Genomic DNA, 18,164 nt, shown 5'->3' with positions numbered 1-18,164 from the left:
TCCTGCTCTCCTTCCTCTCCTCCCTCCTCTCTCTATTCCCTCCCTCTCTCTGTCTTCCTCCCCTCCCTCCTCTCTCCCTTCCCTCCCTCTCTCTATCTTCCTCCCCTCCCTCCTCTCTCCCTTCCCTCCCTCTCTCTGTCTTATCCTTCCACAATCTCTATGACTCATTCTGTTTTAGCCATGCAACTTCCTTGATAGACAATCAAAACAGCAGACACTGTGACTTCTGGGATCTTGAACACACTAGTCCCTGTCCCCAGGAATCATTTTACTACAGTCACATCTCTACTTCTCACCATGTTTTGCTTTCTTTATTGAATAAAATTATTTTTCACTCAATACATTCTGATCATGCTTTTATCCCCACAACTCCTCCCAGATCCTCTCCACCTCCCCAACCACCTAATTGTACACACTTCTTTCTCTGTGTCTTGAGAAAACAAACAATCAAGCAAGCAAGCAAACATGAAAACATTTTCTGACCATTTCACCTTAAAAATGTAACTCTGAACTCTTCCCCATGGCTCTCCTCCATTTCTTTCCATTATGACAGACCCCCAAATAATTAACATTTTTCTTCCTTGTTACTGTTGGCTGTCTTTCACACCATGAGGAAGTCAACTCCAAAGGAAGAGAAAAGGTTTTGTTAGTCATTTTATTCACTGTGTTCACAGATCACTGAACAGTGAATAATAGCACTTGAGACATGTTTACTGCATAAGAGTAATGTGTGAATGAATGAAGGGCTTAGGAAATAATGGGATGAAGATCATGCTAGTCATGAGATTGTAAGAGAAGAACCAATTCTACCACTTTGAGCCAAATTTGAACCAAGCTTTAATTAAATATTAAATACTGACCAGGTAGATCAACTCTGGCTAAGTCCACTCTCTGGAATTCCAAGATGAGTGGCCCTGAAACATATATTCTAGGACTTTTTAAAAGACAAACCCATATGGACACCATTGTTTCCCATCTGGCTTAGCTGTTGTTTTCCAAGAATGACAACTCATAGCATCCCAAGATATTACCTGGGCCCTGAGCAGGACAAGCTTACAGGTTAGCTTTTGGGTCTTATACCCCTGCCCCCCCCCACCCACCTTGATTTGTATCCTGGATCAAATTCTTGATTCTGTGATGAGTACTTGTTTATATTTGGATCTAACAACCATCAACTCAATGGAACCCAGATTGGAATTATCATCTAGTTGAGGCATCAACGATATAGGACCAACAATAATTAGCAGAAGAAGGGCCAAAGGCCCTGGGATGGTTAACATCACAGTTACTAATAGAAGGAGCCTGGAAATGGGCACCAGCCATTTATTTTTTATCTCAGTTTTCCTTTTGGCAATATTTCCTTGAGTCCAAGCAGATTATAATCATGAATGGCCTGTATATAAATAACAATTTTCCTTAAAGCCATATAATACCTCTTTGTTCCACATAAAGCTGGCCAAGTGTCCTACCACATTGCAGAACTATTTCAGTTAATAAATCTACTTATAGTTAAACCTGAGCCCACTTTTCTGGTATGCCAATTGGCATCATAGGTAGCCACTTTGTCTCCTATGACAGGAAATTTTCTTTTGACTTAGCATTTCAGCCTGTTTGGGGGAAGAAAGAGATGATATACTCTCTTCTGTAAATACTTGCAGCTGAAACTAGGGCATCACTGTCAGAGACCAGGAAGGCTGAAAGACTAGCCAAAGGCTGGGCAATGGGGCATTCATTAGAATCATCTGGTTAGCTACCCAGATGAAAAGACAGGGAGCAGTCACATCAGCTAAACTGGTTTACATCAGCTTTCAGCAAGTCCAGCGCTCAGCAGTTTGCAGTCCACAGATGATCGCTGGGTGGTGTCAGCCACGTGGAAATATGCTTCAACAAATATCGGCCAGGGACAGGAGTTAAAATTTAGGAACTTAAAGGGAAACCTTACATTTACAACTGTAAACCCTACAGTCCTAGGAATTGGGGAAAGAGAAGAGTCTCAAGACGAGGGGAGGGATCCCACTCTCAGAAGACAGGGGCAGAAACATAGGCTATACTCATCTAGCATGCACTTGGTCTGTGAGATGTGAATCCAAGTCTTACTACCTCTTTGTCGCCTGAAGCTTACTGAAATCCACATTATAAAAAGCAAAAGCATCTTTTCTTCTCTCTAGAAAGTCAAATATATAGACTGGACAGAGATTTTAGCACAATTAAAAGCACCTTTAAGTTTATACTTGGAAGATAACCAAAGTAAATTTAAAATCTTGAGCTTGTGACCAAATAGTAAGTAGTCAGCGCTCCATCCGCTTATCAGAACTCCATTGATGAGTGTTAAAATTCTAAACCTTTGAGAAGCGGGGAGGGAGGGGAGCAGAGAAAAATGTAGAACCCAATAAAAAAAATTCTAAACCTTTGAAATCTCAGTGTAACAATAACATAGAAACCTAAAATATCCCCAACTATTTATACCTTAATCATTTTTATAACTTTACAACTTGTATTTATATATCTTAAATCATTTTCTGAGATCTCCAGAATTTACTTAAGCTTTTATATCCTTAGACTTTTATATATCTTAGAACAGAGTGAAGACTATGTAGTAAACACTAAAAACTGAGTAAAACTGACCTAATGCCTTGTCTGCTGCCAAGAACCAATTTAAGCTGTTAACAAGCAAGACACCGGAGAGTTAATTGTCCCACTTTACTGAGGTTTTGGGAGTCATTGCTAGGATCTGGAATCTGTCTATCATAGTAAATTTAAACAATTTAAATGCCATATTGAACAGATCTCTGATAAGTTTGAGGACAAGTACCTATTAAGTATATCTGAGCAAACAACCCTGGCTTGTTTGTTTTAGTTACTTGCTTTTGATTATACCTTGGAAACATAAACAGAAGACTAAATAAAGCTGTTTTTCATAATTAAGTACATAAATACTTAGCATTACAATAAGCACAGTTTTTAAAGCTTAATTGTCTTTAACAGTTTAATTTTGAATTGAAGCTTTATTACTCTCAAAAGAAGACTTTTTGCCTCATAAACACAGTTCACAAAGAGACCAGAAACTTCATTTTCCTTGTCCTTACATATTATACAATTATAGAATATAACAGTTTTTTTATGTGATTCATTTTACCAACATAGCTACAGCATAACAAAGTTAGCAAAAACAAGGAGGTCAGACATAAATTCTTTTTTTTCACACACCTTTACTCTGAGGTAATGTTTATCTTTGAGGTTGAGGTGTATTTTTTGTTTACAGCAGAAGGATGGGTCCTGTTTTGGTATCTATTCTGTTAGTCTTTGTCTTTTTATAGGTGAATTAAGTCCATTGATATTAACAGATATTAATATCCAATGATTGTTAATTCCTTTTTTTTTTCAGTGGTAGTGTTTGTGTGTTTCCTTTTTTGGGGGGTTGGCTGGTGTGAGGTTATCTGTTGACTGTGTTTTAGTTTTCTGGGGTGTAATTAGCTTCCTTGCGTTGAAGTTTTCCTTTTAGTACTTTCTGTAAGGATGAGTCTGTGAATAGGTATTGTTTAAATTTGGTTTGTCATAGAATATCTTGTTTCCTCCATCAATGGTAATTGAAAGCTTTGCTGGGTATGGTCGTCTGGGTTTCTATCCCTGGTCTCTTAGTGTCTGTAGCACATCTGCCCAGGACCTTCTGGCTTTTATGGTTTCCATTGAGAAGTCAAGTGTAATTCTTGTGTGTTTTACTTTATATGTTACTTGACTGATGTGGAATTCCCCTCTGTATGCTGTAAATACCATTGGTTAATAAAGAAGCTGTTTTGGGCCCATTATAGGGTAGAGCAGAGCTAGGCAAGGGAAATTAAACTGAATGGTGGGAGAAAAAGACAGTTAATGAGAAGTCATGTAGCCCTGCAGGAGATAGATGCCGGAACTTTACCTGGTAAGCCACAGTCTCTTGGTGATACACAGATTAATGGAGAAAGGTTAATTTAAGATATGAGTTAGCCTGAAATACACTTAAGCTATTGACCAAACAGTATTGCGAATAATATGGTTTCTGTGGCATTATTTTGGGGCTGGGCAGCTGGAAACAAACAAGTGGCCTCATACAATACTTGACCTTTTTCCTTTTCAGCTCTTAATATTCTTTCTTTATTATCTATGTTTTGTGTTTAGTTTATTATAAGGCAAGGGGAATTTTTTTTGGTCCAATCTATTTGGTGTTCTGTAAGATTTTTGTACTGTCATAGGGATATCCTTCTTTAGTTGGGAAAGTTTCTTTTTCTATGATTTTGTTCAATATATTTCCTGTGCCTTTGAGCTATAGTTCTCCTTCTTCTATTCATATTATTCTTAGGTTTGGTCTTTTCATGGAGTTTCAGGTTGTGGTAAGAAGCCCCTTGTTTGTTTCCCAGACACCCAGACTCCCAAAATAACCACACATAAACTGTATCAATTAAATCCTTGCTTGGCTAATTACTTAAGCTTATTGCTAGCTAGCTCTTACATTTAGAATTAACCCATTTCCATTATTTTATATTTTACCACTAGGCTTGTGGCCTACCTTCAAAGTTTTAGTGTGTCTGTCTCCAGTGGCGGCTCCATGGCTTCTCTCTGACTCTGCCTCCTTTCTCCCAACATTCAGTTTAGTTTTCCATGCCTATCTAAGTTCTGCCCTATCAACAGACCAAGGCAGTTTCTTTATTCACCAATGGTATTCACAACATACAGAGGGGATTCCCACATCACCAGATTTCCTGGATATTTTGTGTTAAGAATTCGTTGGATTTAATGTTTTCTTTGACTGAGGAATCTATTTCCTCTATAATATCTTCAACATTTGAGATTTTCTCTTTCCATCCCTTGTATTCTGTTGGTTATACTTGCATCAGTAGTTCCTGTTCATTTACCCAGATGTTTCATTCCCTGAATTCCCTTGGTTTCTGTTTTCTTTATTGCCTCTATTTCAGTTTTCAAGTCTTGAACTATACCCTTCACCTGTTTGCTTGTTTTTCCTTTGTTTTCTTGAGTTTCTTTAAGAGATTCATTGATTTCTTCCAAATTTTTGTTTGTCTTTTCCTCAATTTCTTTAAGGAAATTTTTCATTTCTTCTTTAAGAGTTTCTATCATCCTCGTAAAGTTCTACTAATATTGTCTTCTTATGCTTCTTCTGGGTTAGGATGATCAAGTCTTTGGTGTGGGACAATTCTGTATTCTGTTAATTATGTTTTAAATAAATGCTGATTGGTCAGTAGCCAGGTAGGAAGTTTAGGTGGGAAAACCAGACAGGAAGTAGAGGTGATCAATAAGAACAGGAGAATTCTGGGAAGGAAGGAGCCTATTTATCCACAGTCCTGTCCAGACACTGAAGAAGGAAGATGTGACCTGCCCCACCAAAAAGGTACCAAGCAATGTGGCTAACATAGATAAGAATAATGGGTTAATATAAGTTATAAGAGTTAATAAGAAGCCTGAGCTAATGGGCCAATCAGTTTATAACTTATGTAGACTTCTCTGTGTGATTTTCTTTGGGGCTTACTGGCTCTGGGAACTGGGCAGGACAGAAACACCAACAAGCAGGCCCTCATGTTACAAGTCTTCCTGTGGTGTGGCCACTGGGTTAGGTGTTATTTTGCTGCTTTTCAGGTTGTTGAGTGAATGTTTGAATTGGCACCTACCCATCTCTTCCTCCAGTTGGTGCCAGCAATTTGCCTGTTGGTCAAGTCCTTACAGTGGCTCTCTGTGTCTTAGAGAGCCACTCAAGTCTCTCTTGGCCCACTGTCTTGGTCCATTGTGTGTAGTTGAGGTCCTACGTCTGCAGCTGTAGCTCTTGGTCCACTGTGCAGTTGAAGCCTGTAGTTCAGAGTTCCTCTGAGGTTACAGGGGTTGGGTGAATTTTGGGGTGGAGTGGGCATGTAGTTTACAGGGTTCAAACAATTGACTGGTATTATTTTTTAATCAAAATCATTATACAGTACAGATTAGGTAGCACTCCACTTTAAAAATGCAAACTATTCAAAAATATTTCTGTATTAGAGAATATCTACTAAACATAGAAATCTACATGGCAAGTAATTCTTTTAACAAATCCAAAGGGATTTGAAGCAGAATAATAAATTTATGGATCTTCAAAATTCTTTGATTATTCATGTTAATTGGATGCATAAATCTAAAGGTACATCATCGAAAAGAATGAGATATTTCTAAGAATGATGACTTGCCATTTAAAAATTAATGTTTTGCATGAAAATTTCATCTCATAGTGATGCCTGGAAAGGAAAAATGTTCTTAGGAAGAACATAATCTCAGATGGCAGGCAGATTCATATTGTAGAATCTCCCACAGAGTTACATTTTATTCAGGTTGATAGTCTGAGAGCAACAAGTTTCTGCCATTATGAAAAATAACAAAGGAGTATCTATAAGTCATCATATCTCACTGTGCCTTGCATAGATATTTTGTCTTTGATACACAAGTCCATGCCCAATGTGTATTGTATCAGCTTTCTGACATTGTCTAAAGCTTAGTGAGAGTTTACTAAACATAGCTTGTTTGCTCATACAAACATAGCTTGATATCAACACAGCCATATCAGAGAGAGCATCTTTCCAGGGGTAGAAGCATGTCTAACATACAGCAATAAAATAAGGAGAGGCTTGCTAGTGCTGTTGCCTGTGTGTTCAGGTATTTCTTTATGAGCAGAAGCATTGAGTATGTAATTCTTGTCACATTAACTATTACAACATATTTGGGGAAATGAAGGTTTCTAGACTATTTCTGCTTGTGTTATCGGAACATGGCACATACTTTGACTATGCTAGATCCCCACTTAGCATCTAATTGAAGAGATGAGTAAGTAATCTCAAGTCAGAAGAACATGTCTACAAATATCCACTGTGCGGTCATCATATACAAAGCACTTGAGGCACAGATATGGCTTCTCTGAATGTAAAGATTAAATTAAATGATAAAGAATGTACAAATTACTACATAGTAAACGTATTTCTCATTCCAGACTATTATATACCAATTTTCAGTGCAGGTATTAGGGAAAATAGAGAACTGGTCTGTTATTGTTGCTGATATTTTTGAGGGGATAGGATGCTTGAATCCAAGGCCTATCACAGGATAAATACATTTTCTACCACTGAGGACTATTTACACATATACATCTACTTTATTAGAATGGCAATGTCATGGACTGTGTCTTCAAATACATTAGACTACTTCCACACTTTGTGCTTGAATCCAGAGTTTAGGTGGGAAGAAAGAACCCCAAACTGATTTCACTTCTAAAACGTGGGATATTATTATGGCTCAAGAGATTTGTTCAAAAAATTAGTTCTAACTTGAGTTCTAACTCAAGCAGTAGAAGAACAATGATAACTAATATTCACTGATCTTCTAAAAGGTTCCTGTGACTCTTTGTATTATAAAATCTTTGTATATGCCATACCTCATTTAAACTTCATGATAACTCTACAAAGTACATGCTAGTATTGCTGTTATTCAAAGAAGATGAGAATGAGTCACAGAAACGTTGACTGGCTCAAGACCACAACACTGAGCTTGCCAAATCACTGTGCATGATAAACTTGGAGTAGAAGATTGGTAAATTTCAAGACAGTTGCCAAGGTGTACTGAGAAACAATAAGTCCTCCAAACTATATCAGTATAAACTGGGAGAGTGCCATTACCACACACAAAAACAAATTTGAAATTAATGAGACAACATTTGAGAAGAATAATTATTATACACCTATTATCTTATTTTGTAATTAAAAATCACAAGCATTGTTTGTTAGGAGCCATTATTCATGGTGAGTTTTGCTAGCTAAGGAAAAGATATTTACCTTGATTGTCTAAACAGGGTGACAAGAGACTCACTTAATTAAGCTCATTATAAACCATGCAAAGCTCATTTTTTTCTCTCCTGGAAATAAATTTAACATACTACCTAAAACCCCATAACACCTTGAGGCTGTAAGGAGCTTAAGAAGTATACAAAACTATTATTGAGTACAAAACAACTTTCCAAACCTGAATAGGCTGCCAAGTCTTCATTACTCTATAATAAAATTTCCCAACAGTTGCACTAAGTCAATTTTAACCAAATCCCTGGTCCCACATCCGAATTACCTTTTTCCTACAACTTATCAGTACCACACTGCATCACTCTAACTATTGCCAGCTGTATATACTGTATGAACTCAACTTGGGTGCCTGGTTAACTGATTGAAAATAAAGGTAATGGGACTGAGAAGATGTCTTAGTTAATCGCCCAAGTATGCAGAACTGAGCTTGATTCCCTACATTCACATAAACACCAGGTGTGGTGAAGTGCGTCTGTGACCCTAGTGCTGCCAGGGTGTAGACAGATGCTTCCCAAAGGCTCATGGCCAACTAGCCTACCTGAAATGGTGAGTTCCAAGGTCAGTGAGAAATATGAGAGACTCTGTCTCAAAAACTAAAGCAGAAAGTTATAGTTATGAAGATGTCCAACACTGACACTTTGTGTCCATTTATGCATGCATGTTCAAATACACCTAAATATCCGGGCATTAAACACACACACACACACACACACACACACACACACACACACACACACACACACAGGGGTGGGGGGATGAGAGGAGAGGAGAAGAGAGGAGAGGGGAGAGAGAGAGAGATCGAACCACTCACATGGTTTAAATCAGTGATGCATTATATTGTACTTAGATTATATTTAGCAATGAGAGATGAGTGGAGCTGTTACTATCATTTCTGGGAAACCAAATGTGCAGCCAGCTTTGACATGCATAGCTTCATGCTAATGACCAATGACTTTGATGAAATACTGAGGAAAAATATTGGTTATGTATTTCACAATCTGTTAAGTGTAGAGAGAAATTTGGATTTCCTCTCACAGAACGTAGAAACTTTGAAAGAAGATGAGCAGTTTTGCTTGTTCTGATTTGGAAAAGTAATTCCCCATCCCTGCTACTCTGATTTAGAGCCTTGGCAGCCGTTTAAAATGAATTCATAATGTCAGAAAGGAAAAGAAGTTATAGTAAATCCCAGTAAATATAAAAAGCAAAAGTCACAAAATAGAAATTAATGAACTTTTAAGCAGAAGATAAAGGGCTAGAAGCAAAAGGCTGAAAAGGTTACATTTTTGTGGAGTAAAGTCTAAAGGCTAAAACCCATGAGATGAAGCATTTAACACACTCATGTAAATTTTATCAAGAATTGAGCACAAAAGCATGTAAAGACTAAAGCTGGGCATTAAGAAAAGAAAACAAAGACAAATAGTTTTTAAATGAAAACTGAAGAAAGTTCAGAGATTATTGAAACAAAAGAAAAGCAAAAGAGAGGGAAGGAGGATACGTGAGAAAGGAACACAGGGGAGGAGTTAGATTTTAGAGACCTTCAGTGACTTTAGAAAGAATCCAGATAAATGGGCTTTCTGAGTCATCCATGTTTGTCCTTGTTACTTAGCGCATGAATTCCTCCCAGGACACAAACAGAAAAGTGGAACCCTATTGCATGCAATGGCATCTAAATAGGAATCTCAGGCTCCACAAATTCTCTAAATCTTATCCACCAGAGGTTTCTTAAGTCACCACTGTCCCAAACCCACAAGAAAAATTTATTGGTTATGGTATCACCTCAAAAACTTTATGTCTTATATCTATCTCTTAGTAACTATGTGACATTGGGGGTAGTTTCTCAAACTCTTTAAGTCTAAAAATACTTATTTTAGCTAAAAAAACAAACAATGGCAATACTAATCATGACAGAGGTATTAAAGATATCACTTCATCTGTGACTTATTATTTGGCTTCTTACTTCTTTATTAATGGAGATAAAATGTTGCCAAGCAGCAAACAATATCCATAATTTTGGCATCCACCTATGGAACAAGTACTCATTTCAGGGTTGGGATCAACACACACTATCTCATTTTGAGATTAATCCTAACCAGAGGCTCACAGAAAATATTTGTCACCGATGGTCTCAGAATGTAGCTCATTCCTATGAATCTCAAGTTGCAATTCACTAAAGAAAGAGGATGGGCAGCAGAGATCAAATAAACAAGTTAAAGAAAAGAACTATCGAAACAATAATTTAATGATGTCTCTTTTTCAATGTTTTAGACTCCACAACATATGCACATTTTCTGTTCAATGCATTCGATACGGACCACAATGGCGCTGTGAGTTTTGAGGTAAGCTTTAGACTCCTGTTCTACCATTTGATGTAAGACATTCTGAAAGGAATTTTGTTCTTTGTAGTTGAAAAGTTAGGGGTTCGATATTTGCTAATTTTTGAAATGTCCAAGAACATCTCCTTCCTCATTATTATGTTGTAATGCAATTGTTGTTATCTTTCCAAAGTTGGACAAATTACAACCTACATTTAGTCTACTTTCAAAGATGTGCTATCTGTTCATGCATGGCTTTCTTCAACAGCATCATGAGGACAATCACAGAAGGCTAATGATTGATCTGGCATTTACTGGTACTTACTATGGGCCAGTACTTGGAAATATAGAAGTAATATACTTAATCCTTGCTGCAGGAGCCTAGTAAATGTAGAGTAATGCAAGATACGTAATACAAAAATAATTCTGCCTTCACCAGTCCTAGAAGCTTGCAATAAAAATAAAAATTTCAAGTGATCTACAGCAAAAGCATATAGTGTTCTTCATGAAATTTGGAATATAATAACCTTAATAAAATTGTGTTCTCTCTCATACAGAAAAGGGGGAGGGAGAGAAAGAGGAAATATGATAGATGTACATAGATTCATAGACAGAGAAACAGACATTAACTATGATTAGAGAAAATGTCTTTTATGGGATTTATCTTAGACTGAGCAGGTCACAGGTAAGAATACATTTAAATGTGGATGCTATAAATGGAATATGCACTTGGGATAGCTATCTGTGACTTTTACATTTGGTAAGAAACTTGGGAGAAAAATATTTTGTTCACAGGCTTGCTTAAATTCTGAATGATTGTATTTAGTCTCTGGGAAGATGAAGTATTTTTTTTTTTGAATAAGCAAGCTAGGATTTTATTGTTTTACCTAAAATGTTTTATCTCTTCCATTTTCTTCACTATAATGAAATTACTCCTAGTTATGAACCAACCTTTTTTCAGTTATTATTGAAGTAATAGAAAAGAGACATTTTTGAAAAAAATTGTCTTTCAACATGAATCACCTTAGGAAAGATTATAAAATGCACATTTAAATACATAACTAAGATAGAGCCCAGCTTTACAACTAATTGTTACTTGATGAATATTTTGCATAAAAATTTTCAATAATAAAATTCAAAGAGGGACATAGCATAATTATTTTAAAGAATTAACTTATAATTGATGAGAAGAATTGATAGCTAATAAGAGAATTTCTATTTCCCAATATTTACATATAACTGATATTTAGTATTTGTGCAGTATAGGATTTCACCAACATGTACAAACTCCCCCAACAATGAGAACAACTTCCCTAGTCACATCACAAATTCCAAATAATCAGTTACGATCAGTGTTAATGATCCCTGTAGGTATTGGTAAGCTAACCTAGTGACTGAGCAGGTTCCTGCCTTAGATGTGTTATCCAGCATTGCCTTCTCAGAAAAAAGAAAACAATTCAAAATTCTTAGTAAAGATTCTGCTGAACGTGCTTTCTTTTTACACCACCATAAACTCAAAATTTAATAGAGTCCCAAATTCGTAAGTCCATGTAGGATGTAAATAAAATGCTCTTGCCCTGCTTTGCTCTTCTCTCTCTGTTTTCCAGACTTTGGGGTTTCTTTATTAGTTTATTCAGTGGTTAAGGAAAATTAGAAGTCTTCTTTTTCCCTGTATCTTAATACTGGATTAAGTTATTTTCAGATTTATTTAAGTGCCAATAATGCAAATATATGAGGGAATAAAACATCCAATAATGTTGTTCATTTCTAATATTAAATGAAGTTTATCTAGCGGTATTGTAGAAAATTAAATTGAATTCTAGTTCCTTTTCAGTATAATGTACCAAATAGTCTGTAAGTTACTCAAGATTTTAGAGACGCACGTTAAAAATCAATGGAAGGATTTAATAATGTTTTTTTTCATGTAACACATGATTATAAATAAGCCTCTTTCTCAAAAAAGTCTCTCTATATTCATTTTTCCTTTTATCTTGTGGTGTATGTATGTGTGTGTGTCCATGTGTGTTGCCATGACACATACAATTCAATCAGCAACCAATTGGCAGTCATTCGTTTTCTGCTCCCAGCATGAGGATTAGAAGGCAAGAGAAATCAGAGCAAGTGTGTGTGCAATATCAGTCTCCAGCTTTAAACAGGAATGAAAAATGATGACTTGGAAATGACCAGAGAGGAGTCAGGGTTCTGGACTAAAGTGATAATGGCCAAGAGTGACTGTACCTGCCTGAGCTCAGTATGAGTATTAAAAGTGACTTTGCACAGGAGGGGACAAAGGTTTTATTGGCATCAATAGACTCCACTGAATGAGACATATTATCTAAAAAGGAGGAAAAAGAACATATTCAGTAGACTGACACAGAAATACCTTTGGGTATATCTTCAAAAATACATTTTAAAATAATACAATTTTCACTGTATCTTGTCTAAAAATACCGTGTTGGCAACATAGACTAATAATACAGATATATCTATTTACAATTTTAAAAGACAAGTGTGTCACTATGTCCTGACACTGTTATAAAGCATGAAAAATAATCTCTACCATTTGGGAAGATTTTGCCTTCTAAGAGACCTCTATGGTTCTTTAATGTTGAATTTGGGCGATTGTTTTATTGTAGGAAACAATTGCTCTCCCAAGGGAAATTTTAATGTAATGGAACAAGTATTTAGCAATATCAACTGCTGTCATCATGTACAGCTATTTAAGGGCTGTTATGAAGGGTATTAGAAATGGTTGTTCATTCTGAATATTCTCACCGTCTAAATAATTGATTGTACCTAAAATGCCTTTATATTCGAGGAATGCATGATACCTAGTGAACCATCTATGCATTCATCTAGTGTAGTTACAATCGCCCTGCAGCGCTTTTAGCAAAGTGACAAACCAGGGACATTGATGTAAATGGTGGGGTTTATGAGAGGCTGTTCTTATAATCTTGTATTCTGAAGAGCTACTATCTAAAATTGGATTTTTAATATCGAATTAGAATATTAATTAAAACAGTATTTCAATCTGATTAACAAAATTCATAGTTGTTTGAGCTATACATTTTTCTCTGCCCTTCCTCTCACCTCTCCTTCAACCCTCTGCCATGGTCCCCATGCTCCCAATTTACTCAGATCTTGTCTTTTTATACTTCCCATGTAGTTTAGATCCATGTATGTATCTCATAGGGTCCTCATTGTTTTCTAGGTTCTCTGGAATTGTGAATTGTAGGCTAATTTTCTTTGCTTTATGTTTAAAAACAACTTATGAGTGGATGCTCAATTGTACCCACAAGAATATATGCTCAACTATGTTCATATCAGCATTGTTTGTCATAGCCATAACCTGGAAACAATCTAAATGTCCCTTGACCAAAGAATGGACAAGGAAAATGTGGTACATTTACACAATGGAGTACTACACAGCAGAAAAAAAACAATGACATCTTGAAATTTACAAGCAAATGGATGGAGCTAAAAAATATCATATTGAGGGAGGTAACCCAGATCCACAAGATGAAGTATCTATTATTTTACTTTGTAATTTCAGTGTCTGGGAGATGATAGATAGACAGACGAACAAACAAACGGACAGACAGATACTAAAGAACTGCGTTAAAGTATTTAGGAGATATATTATTTAGAGGATATATTTTCTATTTTGAATGTGTGGAGGAGGATGAAGCTGACACACATGTAAAAAATTTCTAATTAGGATCCTGACAAGGTAAATGAGATGGTCAAATGAGACTAGCTAAAAAAAATGAACCTGTGAAAGAACTGACTGCAAGAGCAAAGACTGATGCTTTTTCATGTATTGTGTCTTGAGAAACTAGCAGAAGCTGATCAGGGAATACAGGCTTGATATGGGAAGTATGAGGGAGACCCTGGGTGGAATATATCATTCTGGGAATAAAGATAAAACATCTGTAGATCTTCTGGAAGACAGGAGAAAAATATATGAGAGGGTTGGGAAAGGAAGCAGAGACTGCCTCTAAGGCAGGCTGCCAACTGAGGAGGACTGTCTTTTAGAAGAAAAGGATGGCTGAGAAGGTTTCCGCAGGGCTGTTCATGTCTGTGAGCTATGTTCCTGGAACTTGGAGAGCAATTAGAAGCTATTGATTCTTAAAGTCCCGACAGAACCTGATGAAAAACTGAACTGCAGTACAAGCCTTTGAGATAAGGAGAGAGATGAATTCAAAATTATTAAACATGAGCATAATAGAATTGTAACCATCTGACAAGTTTAAGAGAGAAAAGAGTTTGGACTTGGACAACACTCTGAACACAAGGCTACAGGAAGGGAGGCTGAAGGAAAAAAGCTAGATCTTCGTAAATCAGTGGTCCTTAGGGTAGAATTTCCAGAGGTAACAAAATACCTTATCATGTATACTCTGTCCTCAGCAAGACCTCAGGCCATTGGTTTGAAAATTCTGCAACAGGAATCTCAAACATCATCTTAACAAAACTTAGGAAATATCCTATGAAGGGAAAAGCAGAAAGTGGCAGTGATTGAGGAAGTGTGAGCCAAGAAGTCAAGTCTGGGTGAGCAGGGTTAACCTGAAAGGAGAAACGGCAGTTACTGGGCCAAAGGTAACACTGCAAAGGTGCTCAAGATCTCCTGAAATGCATACTTCTAGTATTTAAGTCCTCCTAAGGAGAATATCCTATCAGTACTTATTATATAAGGCTAATACCAGCATAGCTGCAGTATAACTATGGTTTTAATGTCAATAGTCTAGTTCAAGTACTAAAAAAAAAAATCATAGTTAATTACAGAGAATGGCAGAGGTGAAAACTACTACTGATTCCATTACTTGGAAGAGTTTGTCTATCAGAAACATGATATTCTGCTATTGATGTCTTACAGAACTTTGTGTTCAGTTTGGCATGTGCATTACCTATTGCCAATGATGAGGGATAATATATAGCAATGCTTTTATTGTGTAAAATTCTAGTAATTAATATTAGGGCTTATTTGGATTTGGGAGGTTAGCCATGACAGTTGTGTGTGATATTCACATTGGTAGAATGCTTTTACTTTTAGTATAAACTACTAAATTCATAAATGTGAATAAATACTGAATGAAATACAATTTTTAAACTGGGCTACTGCAGTCATATTTCTAAATTAATTAGCTACCTGGAAGGTATCTAGAAGATAGAAATGGTTTGGGAGGGAATACATTTTTAATAGCAACAACCAACAGCATCCTGGGACAAATAACACAGACCATTCTGATTTTGAGATAAAGAAAAGTGGAAGATTTCTAGTATTTGCTTAATGGGAAAGGACAGAAATAACAAGTCAGGGGGGACCTATTTCCGATTATGACTAGATTCAGCCTCCTTCTTGCTACCAAGTGGATGTGGGAGCCTCAATTTAGTACTTACACCCTCTAGGTCTTAATATTCATATCACTACAATACCGGCAGTGAGGCAAATTCACAGAATACAAATGGGAGTGGTGGATTTGACTCGTGAGTCTGGCACCAAAAAAAAGCTCAATATTTGTTAGATTTTAGCAATAACATTTATTACTTCAGGAAATTTCTAAAAAAGGTAATTAATTCTGGAATTTATCATCACATTACAACAGATCACACTGTAATCTAGAGTAAACATACTCATGGAAAGACTAGATGACTAGCTAAACCATATGAAATTATGACAGATTTTTTATCTCAGAATTGGCATTCACTGTATTAAGTGCTTAATTGTTAGCAATAATAGCTACTCAATGATAAAAAAACATGCTTATATAGCTGTTATTATTTTAGGCATTATGTTGAGTTACATATTATTAATTTCTGTAACCCTTCTCTAGGTACTATGGTTATCTCCTCTTAGCAAATGAGAAAAAGGGGTCACTAAGTTAAATATTCTGCCCTAGTTACACAGAATGCACAACTCTCAAGATTCAAATTTAGGCTGCCTGGCCTCAAGCCGTGGTTGGCACACATATAATTCTCCAATTTCATATATGTCTCACACCTGAAATCCCCACAGCTGGCTGAATTTTGTCTTTAAAGAGACTTCATACTTTAGAATTGTAACAACATAAATGAATAGATAACAGAGAGATAATTCATATACATTACAGCACATGCATAATATTAATGTCTCCAACAAAGTCTACAGTAAACTATAATCAAATGTGTTACATCTGTTCAACAAAATATGGTAAGAACCAGAGCCGCTATTGGCCATCTATCAGTGTACTCACTGAGCATATGTTTAGGCCTTTCCCAGCTTCGCCTGCACTGAGGAAAGGTTAACTGAGGTTTTGTGGACCGAGAGTGGTGGGAATAGTTTTCCATCCAATCTCCTCTGTGGAAATTGCAAGGTCAAGTGTCTCAGAAGACCTTTCAGCATAATAGAAGGGACTTGGATCCTTGACGAACCCGAGTCATCTTCACATTATTTCATGGTGTATAAGTTATAAATTATCTCTTATTTTTGCAGTCACATATGAAGCTTTTAGTGTCCTTTGATTAAGGTAATAAATGGTGATAATATATAGATTGGTAGCTAGATGATAGAGAATATATAAGAAATAAATGATAGATAGGTAGGTAGATAGATAGATAGATAGATGATAGATAGATAGATAGATAGATAGATAGATAGATGATAGATAGATAGATAGATAGATAGATAGATAGATAGATAGATAGATAGATGATAGATTAGATAGATAGGCAGACAGACAGACAGACAGACAGACAGGCATGTTAATTTAGTTTAGTGCTTTGGCACAACGATTCACCAAAAAATATTTTAGCACTAACTTTCAGCATCTCTTCCACACTCACAAAACGTATTTGTAAGTTCATAATTTTTAAATAACTAGAGTAAAAAATGAAAAATCAGACTCTTCGCTATGTGTTAGAGACAACAAACTGAATTATATGAAAGACTGGCTTTTTTCGGTCATTTAGACAAGTGGGTGAATCCTACTCATCTCGAGCAAAGCCTCTAAAACCTGAAATCTTAAACAGCAGATGGCATACTTTCCTATAACATACCAAATAATTTTTTTGCTATTTTGCAATTCAGGCAGCCTATTGCAGTCCATTCTACAAAATCACCAGTTCTACCATTATCACCTTGAGATAATTCATATTGCTGAGAATTTCCCAGATTGTTCATGTTATTGAAATTGAGTTTAAGTGTTTGCTCTGTCATAATAATTCTGAAATAGGTACAATTGCTACTAAACGTATTTGATGAGTTGGAGCTGAAAGAAAATGGTGTTTGTAGACAGCTCAATTAAGGCGGAAAGGGATATGAGTGGCACCCCTGGAGTTAGGCAGTGGAGGCATTACCTCAAACTCATAGCTCTGTTATTCAGTGCTGACAAAATAATATTTTCATACAACTATCAGTTAAGTTTATAGAAAACATTCTAGATGTGCCACTTTATTAAATGGCATAGCTTTTTTCTTTGAAATATCAGGAGGGCATTATTAGGCAATGTTTTCCATTGCTATAAAATTCCATTTTATCCATTTTATCAATTTTTTCATCTTTGGCTTTCATTTACACACACACACACAGAGAGACAGAGAGAGACAGAGAGAGACAGAGGGAGAGAGAGAGAGAGAGAGAGAGAGAGAGAGAGAGAGAGAGTTTCTTCCGTGTACAGAATTCTATCATTGTTTTCTGGTCATTTCAGGGGCCTCTGGTCTCTCTGAAGGCATCTCTAGAAATCGTTCAACTTCATTCATTCATTTAACAAATATCCATCAAGCACACTATGTGGCAAATACCCTTCAGTAGAGGCAGAAGTGAAGATAATAAGAAGAAATGCTTGTCTTGGTGAAAGCTGCATCCCCCACATTTGGGACTAATTTCTGTAGAGTCCACCTGTTTTCAGTGTGAGGGTTCCTCACCTGGGCAAACATTCTGTGGATTCCCCAGAACTGAGGTCCTGCTACATGCAGTCTAACTTTTCTTGTCACCTAATCACTCCAGCTTCCTCATTTCTTTTTTTTT

At 36.3% G+C, this 18,164-nt stretch overlaps 1 protein-coding gene across 5 annotated transcripts in view; it reads left to right on the top strand.

Moving 5' to 3' along the window:
* Kcnip4 (potassium voltage-gated channel interacting protein 4) overlaps positions 1 to 18,164 on the top strand; it is a 1,047,644-nt gene that overhangs the window by 1,015,967 nt on the left and 13,513 nt on the right. For all 5 annotated transcript variants that reach the window (XM_026788620.1, XM_026788619.1, XM_005366015.3 and 2 more), the window contains one exon: positions 10,116 to 10,186. In XM_026788620.1, the coding sequence (XP_026644421.1) occupies positions 10,116 to 10,186 (71 nt within the window). The remainder of the gene's footprint in view (positions 1 to 10,115; positions 10,187 to 18,164) is intronic.

This window comes from Microtus ochrogaster, unplaced genomic scaffold (genome assembly GCF_000317375.1).
Source record: "Microtus ochrogaster isolate Prairie Vole_2 unplaced genomic scaffold, MicOch1.0 UNK5, whole genome shotgun sequence".
Classification (NCBI taxonomy): domain Eukaryota; kingdom Metazoa; phylum Chordata; class Mammalia; order Rodentia; family Cricetidae; genus Microtus; species Microtus ochrogaster.
Note: the sequence above shows the minus strand (reverse complement) of the source record. Positions and strands in the feature narration are given on the sequence as shown.